Genomic DNA, 23,104 nt, shown 5'->3' on the forward strand with positions numbered 1-23,104 from the left:
ATATAATCTTTTCATCAGCTCACACGATTGTATCCGCAAAAAAGGAGTGCTTTCTAATATTGTATTGTATATACTTGTGAGCTAATGAAAAGCTTAGATCTTTTCATTTCGGATTTTCATAAACTTTTTTATTTTATTTTCAATTATTTTTTCTTCTCTTTTTTCATTATTTCATCTTTGTTCATTAGCCTTAGCATTTTTTACATGTTTTCTCTACATTTTGAACTTATTTTATGAGTTAATGTTTACTCTTATTTAAATTCATAATTTGAGTATCATTAAAATACAATTAGTACTTCTTTTAATTAAATATTGAGCTTTTAAATAATACATCAAAGTAAAATTTTCAAATACATATAATTATTTTGATCTAATTCTAAACTGTACAGTGGCCTTAGTATCAATAATGAAACTAAATAGAAACAAAGAATAAATAGGAAAAAAATAAATAGAGAAATAATAATAACAGAAAAAGTTTGAGTAAAGAAATACTTTTTCTCTATATTTAACTATACGATTTAAATACATGTAGTATCAATATTTACTCTTCATTAAAATTTTATTTTAATGTTATCGACCATTTTAATTCATAATTTAAGTATCTTAAAAACCAAATTATTGCTATTTTTGATTAAATATTGAGCAAGTTTTAATGTCAATAAACTGATTTAGCTTTTTAATATTACATTCAAGTAAGACTTTCAAATAAATATCAATTTGATCTAAATCTGGTCAGCGGCCTTAGCATCAAGAAGGAAACTATAGAAACTAAGAATAGAAACTAAGAATAAATAGGGAAAAATAGTTAAAAAAAAAAATAATGAAATAGAGAATTGTGAATCTAATCCACAGTTTTGTGGATCTGAATAAGACTGACTCAATGAAAAGATGAGCCCATGTAGATAAAAAAAATAATAATAGGTTAATAATAAGCAATCCCAAATAAAATCAGACTTAATTTTTCATATATTTCCATTAAAATTTCCAAGAGAGAAAAAATTAACAGAAAAATATTATTTGAATATAAAAATTAAAATGAAATTAATATATATTTAATTAAATAGTAGAACAGATAATTTTTTATTTAATAGTTTCAGCACAGATCTATGGAGAACAATAAACATTTTCTTGCTTTATCCATAGATCTAATGACCAGGGTCCATCTTTATGAAGAAGTTAAAGATAATTAGCCATGTGAAAACATAACAATACCAAGCCTAATCCTTATATAAAACTTATAAAATGCTTCTACTAAAAAAGACGAAAAAAATAATTAGGAGAACGAATTTTAAAAAGAAAAAAAAGACACTATAGATAAAAGACCTGGTTTATCGATAGAGATTCAAAGTCATAGAGCAAAGCTTGATAAAATTTATATGGTTTAAGATTAAAATTAGAAAGAAAGAAAAAACAAAACAAAGGTAACTTATTTTTCATATTCTATCAAATACCTCAACCATAACTAACTAAACATCAGAAACACTAGAAAGATTAAAGTGATGAGGAAACAGGGTGTGTAGTCAAATCTTTCAACAAAAAATAAGCACCGTTTAAGTACTTTTTATGCACTATGTACAGTAACAAAAGGGAAATTGATTGTCAAATACTTTAAATGATCATGATAAAATAACCAGTTTCTGACAAAGAACTTTTTCCTTTCTTGATTATATTAGCTACCATAAAAAGATTGTGATACTTTTTAGTTAGATTTCAGAGGATGAAAAATGAAGACTAAAATTAAGAATGTCTTGCAAGGAACATGAGAGTGCAAGAATCTCACCAAACCCAAGCTCAGTCGACGCACATGCGGACCTGCAGCTATTTCGTCAAGCATGTAAAATGATTGACGCTTTCATACACCACTGACCAACGGTACGCCAAAATGCATTGCGTTTGAATGAATAGTGAAAACGTTGCAAAGAACGTGAAAACCACTCTTTTGCATATCAAGTGATGAAAATCAACAAGGCAAAGAAAAAAAATTTCATTTTCAAAAGGAAAATTAAGCACTTATTAAAAACACCCAATAAAAAATCATCTTTAAAGGCTTTTAAAAATTTAAAAAGCGTAAATTGAAAATAAGTACTTCTTAAGAAAACTACACACCATGGGGAAAATAATTATTCATTCATAAAAAAACACTTAAATTAACCCGAAACAAATATAAAACAGTTAAGGTATTAATTATTGTTATTTATTACCTAATACAAATACAAATTATGAAAATAAGATGCTACACACGTCTTCTCTTTTAGGTTTTTTACTTAGAAATAATAAAACATTAAACAAATAAGAATATCAGTCAATAAAAATAATCAATCTTCTAAATTTTTAAAAATAAAGAAAACAACAAGTTTGATTGTTTCTAAAAATAGTGAAACGCCAAAAATGTCCTCTGGAGACACTAGATGTAAAAATAACTGCCATCATTTTGGTATTCTACAACTCTAAACTTTAAAAGTTCAGTAAGATATGATGATACACATAGGAGTCGGTGAAGTTATTTTTATGATACAACATAATCATAATCCAACTCCGATGTCTAGCAGTTTCGAACCTAGAGGACAAGGGAATAAAGTATTGGAACAAACTGACCTTCCTGGAAAACAGTTAGGCGGGCGGCGAAAATATTCTAATCAAACACTGTAGATATTTTACACCAGTACTGTAGCTGGTGCGAGCTGGGAACAGAATTTGTAGGGACCAACAATTGCTGGGATCCGACCTTGGATCACGTCCATGAGGACGCAAGCATCCCTTAAGCTACGACTGCTCCCAGTTAAGTATTGCTCTAATTTTCATACTATATAAGATTTATATATACTTTATAAGCCATTTATATGATTTTTGTTTAAAAAGTTGGGCAACAGAATTTTCAAAATGGTTGGTAAAACAAATACTTGAAAATTAAATAATAAGTTCTCAACTTATAATTACATTTTTGAGCTTTTATTGAAAGCACAAATGATATTATAACATCCCTCAATATCAGAAATAATAGCTACAAAACAGATTTTATCAGTAGAAATTAAACTTAAGAACGCATGTGGTAATGTATGTTTAAAATTACTTTTATAATAAATGCAACTATAATTTTATACATAAATATAGCTTTTTTTAGTTGAAAATATATGTAGCATGATAGTGTAACACTTGATTATGCTTTGATCTATTCTTGCTTTTCATGTAGATTTCTCTTATGGCTAAGATTTATAAAACAAATAGTAGATACTAGTTTACTAAAGAAAGGTGTATCAATTGCTATTTTAATTATATCTATTGTTCATGAGTTTAAAACCCTGTCTCGTGTTGTTTAAGTATTTTAAAAGGTGATTTTCTATTTAACGAATTTTTCATATAACGAACTTTTTATTATCTAGATTTACTTCATTAAATAGAGGTCCGACGGTATATTTAAACAGTAATAGTTTATTAAAAGATCCCATTCATAAACTTAAAGGAATCAAACTAATACATACGCAAATCGACATTTAATGTTTTTTAACAAGGAAAAATTTGCAAAGTGACACATTTTTTAATAATAAAAAATTTTGCAGGAACTTTTTTAGACGGAAAAGTTTTCTTTGGCTGCCTGAATATCCCTCAAAGCTTCATTTGCATGATTAGACACAATCTGCTAACCAGCACATAAATAGCATAAGTAGTAATAAGAAACATTAGGAATCAAGAAATTTTTTTTAATAAGTTTAGATCAGACAATTATTGGCGACCACTTTAGTTTTACTTAATCTAAAAAATCTGTCTAAATTGGGGTAATAAAATAATCAAAATCAATATTTAGATTGACAATAATTAACAACTCATAGTTATTACTTATAATATGTTAAGAGTACCATGTCTTTAGAAAATCCAACTAATAATTTAATGATTTTGGCTGTATTTTTAATAAATGATATATAATATAAATGGTAATTATAGATGTTAATTATAAATGTTAATTAATATGCAAGGATTGTGCATGATTTAATGTCTAATAAAATGTCTCCAATGTTAACAAAGAAACTTGTTCCATGCTTTTGCCAGCTTTCGACAATTTTTGAAACTTTTCGATAGATTTTTGGCGTGTTTAATCAAAAGCCAGTTTGTGACGTCCAACACTGTAAATAGGATATGCACATTAATAAAAAAAATTTCTTCTTTCTATTGTTGAAAGTTCCTCCACAAAAACAATTTATTCACACTTTTTAAAATCTTCAATGTTAAGTGGCTCAATTTGTTTGTAAATTAATAATTACTTTATTTAATTATGCAAAAAAATTAATTCAAAGTTGAACTTTAACTATTATTTAAAAATATTATCGCGTGTATTTTTTAGATTTAAATAAAAGTTTTTTATAAAAGCATATTCAGCAAAACATTAATAAGATTAAATTATTGATCATACCGAAATTATAAACATATGTAAAAAATTAAGGAAAGTTAGAAAACTCAAATAAATTCATATCACATATGTAAATTAGTGTAAGACCCTTAAAATGTTATTTTTGTTATTTGGTTCAGTATTTCTTTAATACTAGAAAGACAAACTTAGTATATACCTATAGTGCCCAAAAGCAGTCGAAATGACTGCATTGCGAATGAATAAATGATGTGTAAAGAAATTTGTTTAAAAATAATTCTTAATATTTTTTTAATAATATTTACAGTTATATAACAAGTTATTAGTAAATATTAACAATAATAAAAAGTTATATATTGTATAAAAAGTCACAAAATTCTGAGAAATTTTGTCATTATATGCATCATCGTTTTTCTACTAAAAAGCGGTCAAAATGACTTCCTTGGGCAATCTAGTGTTAATGAAATGATTAAATTTTTTTAAAAATAATTTTGAAATGTAAATATAATGAGTTTGGAAGCTAAACATTTTTGTCAGAAGTAAATGATTACATGGTCCTTACATTCCAAATATTTAGCAAATATGATTTAATTTAATTTTTTGATTTCAATTGTAGAATTTGATTTCAATTCAAATAAAATCAATTAAGAGATTAATTAAAGTTTTTTGGAATGACAAATCTGAGATCTTTTGCTGCCTTTAAAATATTGTCTCGAACTATTATTGAGTTCTCATAAAACAACTTAAGAGTACTGAAAATTTTAAAGCAATAATACCATAATTCATAAAAAGTAATAAAGAACAAAATACGCTTAGAAAATATTTATGCAATTGGTGAACGGTCCCTCAGTTAGAAATATTAATCTTGAAATTCTCAATTAATTCTTAAATTTAATGAATAAGAGGAAGATGAAAATTCTGAGGTGATGAAGCTCTGGGATACTTCAGTGCTTTCGAGATCCACATGAAAATTATTTAATTATATTAATTAATATTTAAAAAAATATTAATATGGTCTTAGGTAGTGTAAAAAATGCATATAAACTATTCACACAATTTAAAAACATTAATAAGAGATTATATTTACGTTTTAGATAAAAGAATTATCTTAAACAGCGGTTAGAAGTAACGCGTTACAAGTAATGAAACTACTGTAGTGCGCTACTTTTTTCATAGTTTGTAGTATACTTTTTCTTTTAAAGTAGTTTATGAAGATAAAAATAAACAGTAGTTTATAGCCAACTACATTTTACGCTAGTTGAGAAAAGAAGTATTTCATTTTTCGAATTTGATGGGTACAAATCTTCAGTCAGTGGATGCCATGAAAATGACCCTGTGGCTGCAGCCGAGCATCAACAGATATTGCGTATTTAAAATCACGTCTAACTAGCAATTAAAATAGACAATTAATCACTTTGGTCACGCTTACGCATACAAATGCACACTTGTGAAACATTGATGTTATTTCAAAGAAACAGAACTCAGTTTTTATGCACGTAATTTTCTAAGAAGAAATATAAGAGCATTAAACAATGGAAAAGATGCAATTATATGATATTTTCGCATTTCTGAAATTAAATATTCACTATCGAAATAGGTATAGAGGTTAAATAAATAAATTCGAAAAATAAAATATTTTGGAAAAACAAATTCTCTCTTGTGAACATAAATATCTCTTAATTATTCCCTCATATTTAATGTAAGTCAATTTGTTATTCACAACCATTTTGAACAGTAGTTTGTAGTCACTACATTTAAAAGTTGTAGTTACAGTTGCAGTTAGCTACATTTGTAACAAAGTAGTTGTAATTGTAATAAACTACAAAAATAATGTAGTTCTTCCGACCACTAATTTTAAATATAATATTTCACTTAATTAGCCTTAATGTCGAATCAATTTATCTAAAAGATAATTTTTCAATGTAACTCAATATAACTTTTTGCACTAATAATTATGAGAACTTCAAAGTTTTAAAATGATGAATATTAAAATATTTTCATTCTTTTTTTATCAAAATATCTAAGAGTTAAAAAGACGTACCGAAAGATTTTTAAAAAGTCGCATATCCGGAACTAAGCTGTCCGGAATCAAGGAGTTTTTGGCACTGAGTAGACCACCACCGAGGCTGTTGCCACACAATACATACAAATAATAAGAATTCATCGGACTTCTAAAACCTAGAAATGTGCAAACACTTTGTTGCAATATTAAACATGTTACTTCAAAAAACATTTGTTTTATTCCAACTACTGTTTTTTATTGCAAAATATTTTAACTATTAAGTATTCAAAAATTTGTTTTTTTAAATTTAATGTTAAAAATAAACTTGGAACTATCACGGTTTTGCCTTTTAAATAGAAATTGTGTTCAGAAATGTCATTTATGTTATTTGAATTACATTGGTTACAATAATTCATTAGATCGCGATTTTTCAAAAGCTACTACTTATTTTTTTTTTTTTTACAACTGAACGGGTACTGAGCATTGAAACAGGAAAGTCATCAATTTCTACATTATAAACATATCCCCCAGTCACAACTGAATTTCTATATTTTCAGAAAATATATTTCTTTTTTAACAGTAGCAAATTTTTTGTATTAATACATTAGATTAAGCAGGGCTCGAAAAACTTCAGAAATTTTACCCGTTCCCGAAGACGGCTTGTCCAACAATGTACCCGTCCTCTTTTGAAACTAACGCGTAGCTTCTAAATAAATAAAAATATAATCTTCTCTTATTTATTACAAACATTTATATAAATTGTACAATGAATTAGTAGTTACTAGGATTACAAGTACTACGATTACATTATACAGTAATAAAAGAAATACTAGGTTACTAATAGTAACCTAGTATTTCTTTTATGAAATAATTTATTTCTTTTATGAAATAATTTAAATGACAGAGGTCAAGACGGGAAAATGGCCGTCCGCGCGGACGTCGGATTCGAGAAATTCGTTGTCCGCGGGGAATTTCTGACCGCCGATGACGGGCGGTTTTTCGAGCCCTGTTAAGTACGGGGGTCGGACAAAATAATGGAAACTCTTCGATACTCACACATTTTTTGATATTTCTCAAAAAATATTTAAAAAATTCAATTTATAAATGTGATTAGATCATGTGATTTCTCCTACATATAAATGAAGTTTAAAACTTTTTGAGGTTTTGGGAACTAACAATAAATAACTAACGTAACACTATGGCTGCGCTAAAAAATGTAGCAATAAATATGTCAATTTGTACACCTTTGCATATGAACAACCTCAATAGATATGTGTACCGTGCGCAAAAATACACTCTGAAGAACTTTTGCTCTAATGATCGGATTTTGGCGAAATATAAATCTCATTTTTTCCCATTAAGAATTTCAATCTCAAAGGGTGACTTCAACTTCGCTATTTAATTAGTGCTAATAAAGTAGAAGTCGGCCACAATCATCAAACATTTAAGCTTAAAATTAACAAAAAATTAAAAATGTTTACAGATATTGTATAAACACTTAGTTTTGTATAATTTTTTTGAATAAAAAACAGCCACTTTTATGACTGTTTTCTTCAAAATGATGCAACTATTAAGGGGTTAAATACAATCTCTCACTTAATTGATTTTGATACCAAATCAATTCATCAAAAGAGATAATTTTCTCTAACTAGATATAATTCTTTACACAAACAAATATGGTAAGTAATGAGTTTTGCAATACTAAATATTTTTGATTTTTTTGAGCTTTTTTTAAAAAAATATTTTTGAGCTTTTGTTATTAAAATATCTGAGAGTTGAGAAGACGTGGTCACAGATGTCCGGAATGAAGGAGTTTTTGGCACTGCGTAGACCACTGCAGAACACAATCATACAAATAATCATAGGACTTCTTCTAACACCTACAAATGTGCAAACTTTTTGTTACAATATCAACTATATTACTTTAAAATGCATTAATTTTATTTCCTTTATTATTTTTCATAGCAAAAAATATTTTTTGAATTAAGTATTCATTTCTTTAGAACATTAAAAACAAATTGGGAAATATCATGGTCTTGCCTTTCAAATAGCCATAAGAAATTTTTAATTTAATTAGCATTAAAAATAGTTGCCAGGAATCGCTACAAACTGCAGTAATATACAATAGTTTAGTTCAGGGTTTCTTAACCTGTGGTTCATGGACCCCTTAGGGGTCCATGGGTCATATTTTGGGGGTTCAGCGACTACTCCTAATTTTTAAAACGTTTGGATCAATAATATTTAAATAATATTGATCTTTTTTTCTTTCTAAAAGGTGAAAATACATACATATTTGAAACTGGGTGATCGAGATACCCCAAATTCAGTACGGACTGCACGCAGCCCTCTAATATCCCCGTCATATTTTTAACATCCTCCACTAACCGGCTTTCAGTTTGCACCATCAGGGGAAACCCCTTGATGACGTCAGCTGCACTATTTTTATTATCCCCTATCAAGCTACATACATCTGACACCTTGTTACTAGATCTACTCACCACTCGGGTTACTAGATCTAGAATTTTTTGCTAGAAGAAAGCTCAGTTTTTGAAATCTGGAACATTAGACAAACTTGGATTTGGTATTCCACAAAAGCCTCTGGTTGAGGCATCTCTCAAAGTTGCATATCACATTGCTAAAAGCAAGAAACCGCATACTATTGGAGAGACGTTAATTAAGCCATGTGCGTTGGAGATGGTTGAATTAGTTTGTAGATTGGAACAGATAAAAAAAACTTTAGGCAATTCCATTTTCAAATGATGTGACACATTCAAGAATAGTTGAAATTTCTTGCAATATCTTGAAAAAGATCATCGATGAATTGAAAGTATCGCCATTTCCCTTTAGTATGCAACTGGATGAAACTACAGATATCTCGAATTATAGTCAACTTCTTGTTTTTGTTCGTTACGTGTCTCTTGATACTATCAAAGAAGAATTTTTATTTTGTGAGTCTCTTTTGCAAACTACAAAGGCAGTTGATGTTTTAGCAATGTTAAATGTTTTCTTTACCAAACAAGACTTCGGCTGGAAAGAAAAACTTCATTCACTTCGTACAGATGGAGCACCTGTGATGCTTGGCAATAAATCTGGTTTTGCCCTGTTGGTAAAAAAAAAGTCTCCTAATGTTCTTGTTACTCATTGTTTTTTACATAAACATGCGCTGGCTACAAAAACTCTTCCAACCAGCTTAAAAGAAGCATTATCAAAAGTTATTAAAACTGTAAATTTTATTAGACGTAGAGCTCTTAATCATCGTCTCTTTAAAACGCTGTGTCAAGAAATGGACGCAGAACATGAGGTACTTCTGTACCACACGGAATTGCGCTGGCTGTCACGAGGGCAGGTTTTGAAACAATTTTTCATGTTGAAGATCGAATTATCACTTGTTCTAGAAGAAAAAGATAATTCATTCTTCGAATATTTAAACAAAAAAGATTTTAGCTATAAATTGGCTTACCTGGCTGATAATTTTAACCACATGAGCAATATAAGTCTTTTAATTCAAGGACCCGATATCACCATTATGGATGCAACTTAGAAATTACAAGCATTTTAATTGAAGATGCCACTTTGAAAAAAATAGAATTCAAAATGAGATATACGCAAACTTTTAAATGTTGGACGAAGTGCTTTCTCAAAATGGATCTCGGCAAGATAATTTGTTACTGAATAACTTAAAAAATAGAATCTGTGAACACCTGGAAGTACTTCAAGTTTCATTGAAAAAATATTTTAATTTAGATGAGATAAAGATAAAAGATGAGTTGTGGATTCGTCATCCTTTTCTTTGTGATATTGACTGTATCGATGATATGAACCTTGCCAAAGATGAGCTTATTGATCTTAGAACAAAGTCCTTGCTAAAAATGGATTTCGATTCAAAAACACTCGGAGAGTTCTGGTCTTCTGTGAAAGAAGCCTACCCATTGCTTGTAAAGCATTTTGATGGGGTTTTTTTCCAGTGAGATTCATGATGGTCTAATATCATTCGATGGTCATCATCATCCATCATTTTCTATTATGCGTTCATGGTTCTCCATATGCCATCAAACTTCCATTATTCCATGATGGAAATTGCTACTTTAATACCATAATGGTCAACCATCAAGAGAAGTTTAATTCTCATGGACCAACCATCCATGATGGTTCCAACCTTGATGGTTTAATGTGAATTCTCAGGAATATACCATCAAAACATTTTAGCATTTTTTTATGTTGGACCATCATAAATCGGTTCCTACATTGGGATGATCGTTCCTACACTTGATTTCTAAGAAACTGGTGGAAATTTCTGATGGTTTAACAAGAAAAAACCATTAAAACATGTTGCTATTCTTATGTTGAACCATAAAAAATCATTCTAATTCCTACTTTTGGGTGATGGTTATTTATTTTGGTTACCATCAAAATTATAATGGTTTCATGGTGGAATTGATGGTTGCCATTAAGATTATGCTGGTCCTTCAAGGGAAAACCATCAAAAATTTTGACTTGGGTAATTTAGCAGAATATTTTGGATATCAAGATAACAACTAACTTTGAAATATAGAATGTATTTTATGCCGCGTATAATTTCTTTTAACTAAAACGTTCATCGGGAGGTACGTGGAATATATTTAAATTTAAGAATAATTTCTATATTTAACAATGAGTTATTGATAAACTTTTAATCCCAAACCGAATCAACATGAAAGTTCCAAACTCATTCATTAAGCTTAAAGCTAAAACACAAATTAAGAAGGAAAAATTCACATATTGGAGAAAGGTTAAAATATAAGTTTAGAGGGGTTTACGACATCCTCCAATAAGTTAACGCTTGAAGGCAAAATTCGACTTTTTTTTCAAAGAAATTTGCTAAAACCTTTTTAAGACGTAACTTTTTTTTTGGAGGATGGGATAACGAAAATATTGTTTTGGACAAACGAGTTCCAAAATTAGACTAAAATTTAGAACTTAAATTCAAACTCGTTATTTGATCAGAAATACCTTCCTACTAATTTCTCAGCGGTCGTTAAAAAAAATTTAGATGAGTAAACCTGCAGGTTGTCAGCTTGCACCACAAACAACACGCGAAGAGTGGCAGAACTCATACCAATATTCCTTTCAATATCTTTGTTTTTTCAGCCTAGTTACTTTCTTATATCTAATTTGTAATCAACTTGTTGTAAAAAACAATATCATTGATGAACACCTTCAAAAATTTTCAACTTAGCTTTACAACTATTTAGCGCAACTCTTTCAGACGAACGCGCTTACGAAAATTTGTAATTAATTCATAATTTTCTAGATGCAAAATTACAACTTCTGGTTCAAGAACTCATTTCAGTCATAAGTCTTTTTTTATTGGGCTAATGACTTTCGAAATTGGACTAAAAATTATCTAAAACGTATTTTGGTCATTAATTTTGTTGTAGTTAAAAATTTTGGTGTGCCGACGCGAGCTAACGATTTTCTAAAATGGGCAACGTTTCGAAGCAAAATTCAATTTTATACATGCGACTTTACATTTTAGCCCAAATTCGTTTTGGTTAAAATTGGTTGGAAGGTTAACGATTTCCTACAATAATCTTAAATTTGGTGGAATAGCATAAGGTGTTTAACATCATAATTTAACTAGAAACACAACCGGACCATAACTATATTTCGGCTGATCAACATTTAAACTTTTGGTTCTTTGGACAAAAATCAGTTGAAACCTGTTTCTGTTGTGGCTATTTTCCCTTTTTTTATGGGTGGACTAACGAAAATTTCAGTTGTATTGACATGAGATATTAATTCCCCACAATAAGCTAAGAGTTTGTAACGAAATTCGTAAATTTAGTTCAAAATTTTTTTTAGTCAATCAAAAACTGTTTTGGCTGAAAAAAAAAACACAGTTTTAAACAGGTATGAAGAAAGTATTTAGCAAATGTGACCCAGAAGGTCCACACTTACGAGACCATCAGCATGAAGCACCGGCCCCCTTTACTTCCAAGTCAAGTCGGTCCATTCGAAATTGGAGAGCTTCGACTAGACAACCGGGTTTGTATCTCCATTTTTTATTTCTTTCCAATGACCAGTATATCTCAGTGACCAGTGAGTTAGCCACTTGGACATCACGACTTAAAAAAAAAAAAACTTTTCAGCAAGTAGACTAATTAAAAAGTTTGGTGCGCGAAAATAAGCAAACCTTATCCTCATATAGGGCTAACTCTGAGTTGTAAAATTTAAAATTTTGCTCTAAAAATCTTAGATTTTTAAAAAGTTTAGTCAAAACTGTCAAACTTTTGTTTCGTGGTCAAAAATTGGGTAAGCAATGTCTAATGTGAATTTTTTTTTTGGTGGGATCCCTGGGGTAACAAAATTTTTACTGCAAAATAATATTTTGAGGCCAAAATCAATATTGCGGTTTCTATGTCAAAAACCACTTAAAGCTTATTTTGGCCATTTTTTAAAGATAATTTGGAAATTTTTGAATGTTTTTTGGCGATTGTGATCTGGAACGTCAGATTTCTAGATCATAAAATATATAAAACCTAATTTAGAAAGCGTTCTATATTTATGTAAATGACCAAACGAATCTTTACAATGAGCGGCGATTTTGATTCTGGGAAAATATCTAGAAGTATAACTACTTACTAATAAAGGCTAACTTTAAAGGCGAAATTCAAATTTAAGGTTTCCAGGACAAAAATTATTTATAACTTATTTTTGTCGTGCCATAATGTTTTTTCTTTTTCGAATGGGCTGACAAAGAACTTATTTTGGATTAGAATGCACTAATAATATCTTATAATGTACTCGCGTTCAGAAAAAAATGAACTTGTTTCTAGGGGAAAATATAGTAAAAATGTATTAATACTAAACTTTTTTTAACATACAAATTAACGAATAACTTATTTTATTTTATAAACGTCCTTGAACATCCGACTAAATTTTCGGGCTCGCCACTTAACTCTGGTTGAACTCTGTAGCCTTGTAATTTTGAACTCAAACCAGAAGACAAAGGGATCAAGTATTGGGAGAAATTTTGCCTTCGTTGGTTTTTTTTGATGAATAGTCTAACGAAATTTTTCTACTTGTTGACATGAGAAATTAATTCCCCACAATAAGCTAACCCGCATTTGCGTTACATGGAGAGAAAGGCTACGAGAACCTCCCATGGTTAACCTGACGGCAAAGGGGATATTTCACTGAGGATATTTCAAGTCAGCACTGTGGTCGGTGCAAGCTGGATTCGTATCAACCAGTCATTGGGGGATTCGTTCCCGGTTCTCCTCATTTTTAAAAGCGAAGGCTCTATCCCCACAACGAATATGTTATGTGATTTACATTGTCTTACAATGGACTTATATTTAGAGGTAAAATTCATATTTGTAGCTTATTCGTCAAAAAAAGAAGAAAAAAAAACGCTAAAACTTTTATATAAATATAATATACAACTTGTAATATTATTATTATTTTAGCTGCGATGTTAATGAAAATATTTATTGAAGTATCGATTTTCTAAATTAGGCTAAAACTGAGATATTAAATTAAAACTTTTGATTATTGACCTGACAGCGTTTCTTTATATTTTTAGCAGATGTCAATACAATAAGAGGAATTTATAAATTTTTCCGGAGGCTACGAATGATTTACACTGATCTGTGCAACTACGACGTCAGAGAAGGATTTTTTTAGAATCCTCTTTTAGGATACTAGGTGAATTTGGAAGAAGAGCAGCTAAAACTGTGGTTAGGGCATTGTTCTTAGCAGTTAAGCAAACCGATATTTTAGATGGGTTATGGGGGGAGGCGAACGATATTCTATATTCTTTACAGTAATTCAAACCATATTTTATAAATTTTCAGAAAATTGCTACAGTTTTTTATGAAAATTGTTATGTTCTCTAGTAATTAGTATGCACTTTTCATTAACTTCACGAAGTGGTATTTTGAAAATATTAATTAGAATATACTTTTCAAATAGTTCATGGGTTATATCACTGCAGAAAACATCCTAAAATCAACGCAATTTTCACAAATGAAATAAATAAATGAATACAAAAAAGATTGCGCTCTTCAAAAAAATTTTCTTGCGCGTAGAAATTTACCATTTTGAGCAAAAAAAAAAAGCTAGCAAAAGGAAGAGTTAGAAACGTTGAAAAGAAGCCAAGAGTTTTTTAAAAAAATAAAAAAATATTTCTATTGTAATTAGAATAAGAACTAAAAGTGTTCTGGAATATTTATTGAGAAGTAAACTTCGAAAAAAATTTAATTTCGGGCAAATCCAGTGGTCGAAAAGACTACATTATTTTTGTAGTTTACTACAACTACAGCTGCTTTGTTACAAATCGCATTACTCACAATTGTTACAAACAATTGTTATCGCATTACTCACTCAGGGTGCGTAGCAAAATCTTTCAACAAAAAATAAGCACATTTTAAGTAATTTTTAAGCACTCAAAAAATATTTTCAAGCAGTATATACATTAACGAAATGCAAAATAATTTTCAAAGACTTTGCATGATCATGATAAAATAACTAGTTTCTGACAAAGAACTTTTTTCTTGATTATATTATCCATTATAAAAATATCGAGAGATTTTTCGGTACGATATCAGAGGGTGGAAAATAAAGTCGGAAATTGAGAATATCTTGCAAAATGCAGCAGAGTTGCAAACGAGAGTGCAATAATCTCACCGATCCCAGCTTAGTAGACGTACATGCGGGCCCTGGAGTATTTCATTAAACCTGTAACATGATTAGCGCTATCATACGCTATGGACCGATGGTACGCCGTATTGGATTATGGTTCAATGAATTGTAAAAACGTTGANACTTCACTACTTTAAAGGAGAGTAACTACTTCACTACTTTAAAGTACCAAAATCAACTTCAAAAAAAAATCTTCCGATAAAAGTAAAATTATATAACTTTTTTATTTGAACATTTAATACTTTTACTTATATTCCAGCATTTTGTAGGGGGAAAACGCTTTATTTTTCGCTTTCTGTAAATCATCACATTAAAAAATTCGTGAAATCAGTAGCAGTAGCTACCAAAAAAAAAAATTTAAGACAAAATAACTTGAATCGGACTTTTCAAAAAGAGGTTACTTATGCGAGTTTTCTGTTTGAGATTCAGTCGTTGTAATAAATAATACCGTATTCAAAATATAGGATTTTAATAACTTTGAAATAAATAGTAATAACTACTTAAAAAATATAGATCGAAAATTTTTGCAGAAAAGATGATCTAAATTTTTTATTTCCCAAAGAAAAAATTTTGTGTCCTGCGACAGTGTCGTCTTGTCACCATGATTCTGCCACGGGGAAGTAAACAAAATTAACACACATACAAGTAGTCCTTACAAAAAGAGGGATCATATGATGCCATCACAATCTTTCATTTGACACTCTTAGTTTAAAAATATAGAAATTTCCTTATAACTTTGACCTATTTCATGTTTTCAAATCAATGTCTAACGCTCTTCAAAAATTGATGACTAACAATAGAAAATGCATTAATTTAAAAGAAAGTCAAACCAACTAAATAGATTAGAACTTTCGATCTCTATTTCAGCTGTTACTTCTATAGTTGCCTCTTCCAATATACTCAAATAGTTTTTTTTTAAACACAACAGTTTGAGATAGATACTTCAAAATTAAAAAAAAAATTCTGAGACCTTTTCTATTATTCCTATAAAAATTTTTTTTAGTAGGATAGTTGTGAAATAAATTACTTTAACTTAATCAATTAGGAAAATAATATAATCAGGAAGAAAAACAAAGATATATGTTCATTTTGAAATTACAATTGAAGCTATTGGATTATAAAAAAAAAACTTAGTTCTTATTTCATTAAAATAATTACAAATCAAAAGCATATTGTTTACAAGTAATTTAAAAGAGTAAATTATTGAAATTTCTTCAAACAAAAAAAACTTTAGGATAGTGGTAAAATAATTTTTTTTAAACTTAATCTGGAAAATAAAATAATCAGGAACAATAACAAAAATATATGTTCATTTTGAAAGTACAATTGAAGTAATTTTTCTTGTATAGTTGAAAGAATTTCTTTAAAACGCTATATGCATGCTATCACTAAGTTCATGAAACTTTTTTTTCTCGTATTGGCCACAAAGCGTTGAAAGAAACTGATCTATAAGTTAGGCAGAAGTAAAAAGCTAAAAGCTAACTGTTAATGTAAACCAACAAACTGAGCTTTACTTGTGTTTTAATTATGTTTCTTAATATACAGAGGTTACAATATAATTAACACTATTCTTTTTGTTTTCATGATGTTGCATAATTTATGCAGAACACTTAATAATTTGTACACGAAAGAGAAGTATTCTATTAAAACAGCAAAAGAACAAAAACCTCATAAAATCATCATTTATGCATATTACATATATTTTAAAACTTTTCAAGCATTTTTCCTTGGATTTTATAAATAATGCATTTAACAAGTTTATGTCAGAATACAGGACTGTAATAGGTTAAGTACAAGTATAGAGCAATTTTATTAATGTAGTTATTATGAATAATTCACTCAGGCAATGGCACCATTGCAGTGTAGCACATAAGAGTCATGCTGTCTAATTTAATCTATGACCTGAGGTGTTCATCAATGCCATTCGGTGTCCAATGTGTTAAACTGTTGCAACTCCAAACACTGAATTTATATTTTTGTGTGCATAGAAAAATTCAATGAATTATCCAGTCCAAATGTAATTTCCATGTAGTAGTACTAAAAAACTACTTGGTAGCATTTCAGTGCCACTAAGTAGCATTCCAAGTAGTTTGAATCAAAGGTTTGACAAAATTTCTAAGAAAGAATTTACACTTTAAAAAAAAGTACTCTAAGTATTTAATGAGCGAGTAAAATCAGCTCAAATAGCGAAGCAATCTGGAAAGGGTTGACAAGCACAATCAGTGTGTGCTACCATTACATTACAGTCGGACCTCTATTTAACGAATTCGCTAAATCCCGAGAATAAATTTGTTACAAGGAAAATTAGCTAAACAGAAAATCACCTTTCGAAATACTTAAACAACACAAAACAGATTATAAATTCATAAACACTCGACATAATTAAAATAGCAATGGCTACACCTTTATCCTGTAAACTAGCATCTACCATTTATTTTATAAATCTTAACCATAAAAGAAATCTGCATGGTAAGCAAGAATAGAGCCAAACATTATCCAGTACATGCTACATACATTTTCAACTGAAAAAAAAGCTAAATTTGTGCATCAAATTATAGCAGCATTTAGTATAAAAGTAATTTTAAACATACATCGCAACATGCATTCTTAAGTTTAATTGCTACTGATAAAATCCGTTAATTTTGTCTGAGTTTTTTGTTTTGAATACAAACAAAAAGGGATTTTACTGCTCTCTCAATAAGTTAAGTGTCTTCAAAAATCAATTCAAAGTCATTTCCCCACAGAATGCGTAAACAAGTTTGAAATGTTCTGAAATATTTTGGGATAAAGAAGAATACTTAAATAATACTTAAAGAATACTTAAAAAAATTCTTTTAAACAGCAACAATATGAGTAACTGTAATTTGTAACCCTGAGTTGAGGAAAAGTTTCTGCAAAATACAATTGTATTTTGCTTGTTCTTACTAATTTCATTTTTTTGTAAGGTAATTTTTTTGTAACTTACCTGCCATTAATAAAATGAATAATATTTTACTCAGTGAGTAAACTGTGAAGTTATTGGCGTGTATAGCTGTCTAGTTTGGATGTTATATCAAAGTTTTAAGGAATATTTGATTGTGAATTTTATGAGATTCGACTAGGCTATTTTAAATATTGAGTAGGATCTGTGAACCAGGCACTTTGGGAACCAGGCTGTTATTTTTTTATACATATAAATCACTTATTAGAAGAACTATCAATAATAAATTATTTATCCAACCTATTGCAAGTAAAATACATTAATAAAAAATGCAGCTATTTTTATAAATATTTCTTTAAAAAAAATCCTTATTTTACTTCATTTAATTTTCCAAAAAAACAACTAGTTTTTTTTGCATTGCATTGCATTGCAATATAGTAGTAGTTACAGAATAATATGAAAAAGAATTAAAAGATCATGAAATCAATTTGTATTCTGCATAGTTGTATTAAGAAAAATATCAAACATTAGTGACTAGACTATTCTTACATCCATAATACTAACCATTAAAATAAATTTTTAAAAAAAATTGACATGCATTGTAAATTATGCTAAAATTGGCATATTNTATTAGAATCAAACTCAGTGACTAGACTATTCTTACATCCATAATACTAACCATTAAAATAAATTTAAAAAAAAAATTGGCATGCATTGTAAATTATGCTAAAATTGGCATATTTGCTAAGCTCTAAAATAGGCTATAGTATCTAAAGTTAGCTTGCAAGTTAATAAAAAATGAATAGTTAGTACAAGTTAATAAAAGATTTAACTTGTAAAAACCAAAATGGTTGGAAAATGAATGTTTTTTTTCTCTTTGGATAAAAATGAATAATCAATTTAAATTATAATTATTAGAAAAAAAGCAATCGAATTTTAAATTAAAATTATTATAAGAAACTGATACTTAAAAAAAAACTCCTTTAAATAACAAATTTAATAAAACTCAGCAGTTAAGAAAAAAGAAAGTTACCTGTTTTTATCCACATCTTTAACAATCGAAAGAAGTCTAAATGGCCCAAAAGATGCACTAGTCGTGGAATAATAAGTGATTGCTTTGACCTGGAAAAAATTAATACTCATTAACATTTTCAAACAATTATAAACCATTACATATTATCATCACATAAAAGACAGGATATCTAAAAAATGCAATAAAACTAGAAAATATTGTAATTTTTAAGATTATGATTTAAGTCAATTAAAAAAGCTTTAAAGAAGTAAAATATAAAAGTAAAATCACAATTAGCTATATGCTTATAACATAAAAGGTAGAATGAATAATCTTTTAAGGAAAGATAGTATTATAGGTCAAACTTTTTCTCTCACAAGTAAATTGATAAAATTAGGTTTAGACAAAAAGGGAATAAGAAAGAAAAAGAAAATTTTAAACGAGAAAGCAATGAAAAATATAAAAATGACATTTTTATATTTTTCGTTAATTTCCTAATTTTCATTGTTTTCTTCTTTTAAATTGGTTTAAATTATCTTATGGAATTTCTGCTGCATTGCGTAACTTTCATTTGTACTTAACTGCTTTATACATGATTTTTTATTTCACTTTTTATTAAGAAACAAATAATTATTTTGGTTATACAGATGACTAAAATATTTAATGTTAACAAAATTAAATTTCACTTATTTTTCTTTGATACCTAAATATCTGTCTATTAACTCTAACAAAAAAAATACCAAGGAATCTACATGTTTTTTTTCCGAAATTTTAAAACTAAATTTTTTATACAAAATCTTAAAAACACTAAAAAAATATTGAAGAAAGCTAAAAAAAAGCAGTAAGTTGTGTATCTATCACCTTAACATAAAAAAACCTGAAGTAGAACAGGCTGTTAATCAATTCCTTTGGAAAAATGAAAGAAACAATGAGGAATTGAAAGCTGCGAATAATCAGCGATGTAATAAAAAGATCAAAGGAAGCAAAAAAATTATTAAAATAACATACAAATAATTTACTAATTACATACAGTTCAGTTAATGTGACGCCATAAACTGCTTAATAAAAACTTTATGATGTTGACGTAATTTATTTTATAACCGTGGTTGAATGGACGACCCAATTTTTGGGTTTACGACTTCTAATGTTCAACTCCGTAGCCTTGTAATTTTGAGCCCAATCCAGAAGACAAGGGAAATCCTGGATAAAGTATTGGGAGAAATTTGCCTTCTGGGAGGACTTTTTGATGGAACTAAACCACATTTGCGTTACATGGAGAGAAAGACCACGAGAACCTTCCACGGTTAGCCTAACGGCAAAGGGACTGTAACCCATGATCCCTCTACCACTGAGGATATTTACCTTCAGCACTGTGGTCGGTGAAAGCCGGATGCGGAATTCGTATCAACCAGCCATCGTGGCTCTATTACATTTTAAAATGAAGGCGATGGTGGTAGCGCCGTTGGCTGCTCACTTCTCTTGCGGACTTGCGAGTCATAAATTTAATTTTAGAAGCCGCCTAAACAACCAGTGTAAATACGCAGTAAGGTTCACGTTAAATCTATTGCGACTACACGTGCCATGTTGATTGTGATGCGAAAGTTTAGAGAGAAGGAAAACAGCTCAGGCGTTGTCCACGTTATTTGATCACTGCCATAATAACATAGCATTCCTACCAGGCTTAATAAACGATGAAGACCTGAAAAATGGGACTAGGTGCTTAGCCATTGTTTGGTGAAGTGAATTTTATACGAGATTGCTTCAACAGATCAAAAAAGGAGGTAAACGGGATAGAAATTCATTATCTAAATAAGAAGACAAAAATTAATTATTTAAAGCAAATTTATGTTATTAAGCTGCCAAAAAAATTACGATAAATTAAAATTTAGAGTTAATTGAACAAAAAAAATTTTTTTAAGATATTATTGTACCTTAAATTTGAACTAAACTTATAATATAGATGCATTTTTAAGTGTAATGTATTTTAAGATTGATTAAATAAAAGATTTCATTAATTTTAGAGTGAAACTTAATAAATCTGAACTCACATTTCCTTAAGATTCGTAATATTTTTAAGTTATTTGTAAAGTGTCTTTATCATAAAAGTAACATTATATTTAAGTCTGAAATAAATGGGTATTTTATTTCAAAAAATATTTTCTTTTTGGGACTTTTTTTCTTCAGTTTTTAATTTTTTATTAACAATTATTTATTCATTGTTGTAAAAAATAGATTTATCTCTCTCAAGATCTTCAATTTATAGATTGCACTGTGCTTGATATCATAAACAACAAAAAAATTGAATAAATAAAAAAAATAAGGTTAGATGTTGCCAGAAATAAATCTTGACATTTAATATTAAAATTTTTAAAAAAATTAAAGATTCAAGAGACATACAAATCTTTTTCAATTTGAACTGAAGATTTGAACTGAAGGTTATCATTACACATTGTTAATAAATAACTTATATTTTTCTGTTTTTGATTGTGTTGAACATTTAGTATTATTAAGATTAAATATTTTTTTCTAGTGCAGTTGAAATTTTAAAATCCAGCTAATTGTCACGATTGAAATATCGTTATATTAATACATATAATTGCATAAATTATATATTTTATAAACAAAGGTGGTCTTTTTTCCTTTGATAATGAAAAGTCATAATATATACTGACTTTTAAGCAAAGAAGAATTATGACTGTGAATCGGCGCGAGCAAGGGGTAGGGTCTCAAAATCCAGTAAGAAACAGAAGAAATATATTATAAGATATAAAAATTTTCTTAGAAAAATAAGTTAACATAGAAAAGATCTATAGTTAGAGATTTTTTTAAATTGATTGAAATTTTTAAACAATATTCCGTAAGCAAAACTGATTTATAACACACTTACGTAGAAACCATCCATTGTATAACCAGAGAAACTAAAAATAAGTCAAAAATGTAAATGGTATTCTCAAAAATGTTTAATAGTTAATGTAACTGTATGATAAATTCTGAATTTCATGAAAGCCTCAGCATTTTTGTACATTTAAATATTATTCATTGGCTGTAGAAATGTTAGTTATTGATTTCAATACTTTATTTTTTAACATTTAATCTATTAGAAAATAAAATTAAATCTATCTTATTATTCATCTAGTCACATTCCTATTATAAAAACTGCTTAATTCAAAGGAATGTAAACAATTTTTCAAATTAAATACAATTTAGATTTCTAACAGAAAATATTAAAATTGTATCAAAATTGCTATATTTTAATATGAAGTTTACGTTAGAATATTTTGTAGTTTTGCGCATATAATGCAATGAAATTAAAAATAAAACTAATATCAAATTAAATTCAAACTGACTTTCTAAAGAAGAAAAAAAATATCAATTTCAACTGAAGCTTTTTTCTTTAAATACACTTGTATGTAACATTGTCTTCTTGATCAATCATATTTTATAGATGAGTTATAACGCTAAACAAAGAGAGTAAACATAAAATATTGGAAGCCACAAGCATTCAATTCGATGGAATCATATCATCATCATTTAAAAATACACAGGATGCTTTAGCAGTCTTTCATATTCTATTTTTCAACATAAAAAACACATTAGGTCTTACATTTAAATAAAATCGGTAATTAAAGCAAAATTAATCTGTATGATATATTAATATAACGACATATTAAAAATAATTATATTTCTGTAACAAATATTACTTTCAAAATGAATTTCATTATTGCGCTTTCAAATTTTTCTTTAAAAAAATCTGGAAAATATCAGAATTAATCAATATCCAAAATACAGATACTAATAGAATTTACAATCTGTATTTTGTATTAGAATCTATTCCTTCCGGCCACGCACTACACACTAAAACCTGTTGATGATTGGTTAAATCTGAAACTCAACCCACTTTTAAATCTTTTGTTTAGCGGCAATGCCATGTTTCTTCGGAATCTGGATTCCCAAAGATTGAGGAATCTCATATTCTAGATTTAGGTTTTTTTTCTTCAGGAAATTCAATTCCAACTCCTCAAAGTCCCTGGTAGGACCCCAAGAATTTACAGAATATACATGCTATGAAAACAGCAAATAAAGTAGCCGCCTTTAGATGAAAAAAAAACTATTATAAGAAGTAGCAAG

At 28.5% G+C, this 23,104-nt stretch overlaps 2 protein-coding genes across 2 annotated transcripts in view; both read left to right on the top strand.

The window, feature by feature from the left end:
* Positions 1 to 23,104, top strand: part of LOC107439990 (uncharacterized) — a 235,103-nt gene that overhangs the window by 67,088 nt on the left and 144,911 nt on the right. The gene's annotated exons all lie outside the window — the stretch shown is intronic.
* On the top strand, positions 9,211 to 9,903 carry LOC122272658 (protein FAM200C-like). The gene has a single exon (XM_043056581.2). The coding sequence runs from the start codon at positions 9,211 to 9,213 to the stop codon at positions 9,901 to 9,903; it is 693 nt and encodes a 230-aa protein (XP_042912515.2).

This window comes from Parasteatoda tepidariorum, chromosome 9, assembly GCF_043381705.1.
Source record: "Parasteatoda tepidariorum isolate YZ-2023 chromosome 9, CAS_Ptep_4.0, whole genome shotgun sequence".
NCBI lineage: Eukaryota > Metazoa > Arthropoda > Arachnida > Araneae > Theridiidae > Parasteatoda > Parasteatoda tepidariorum.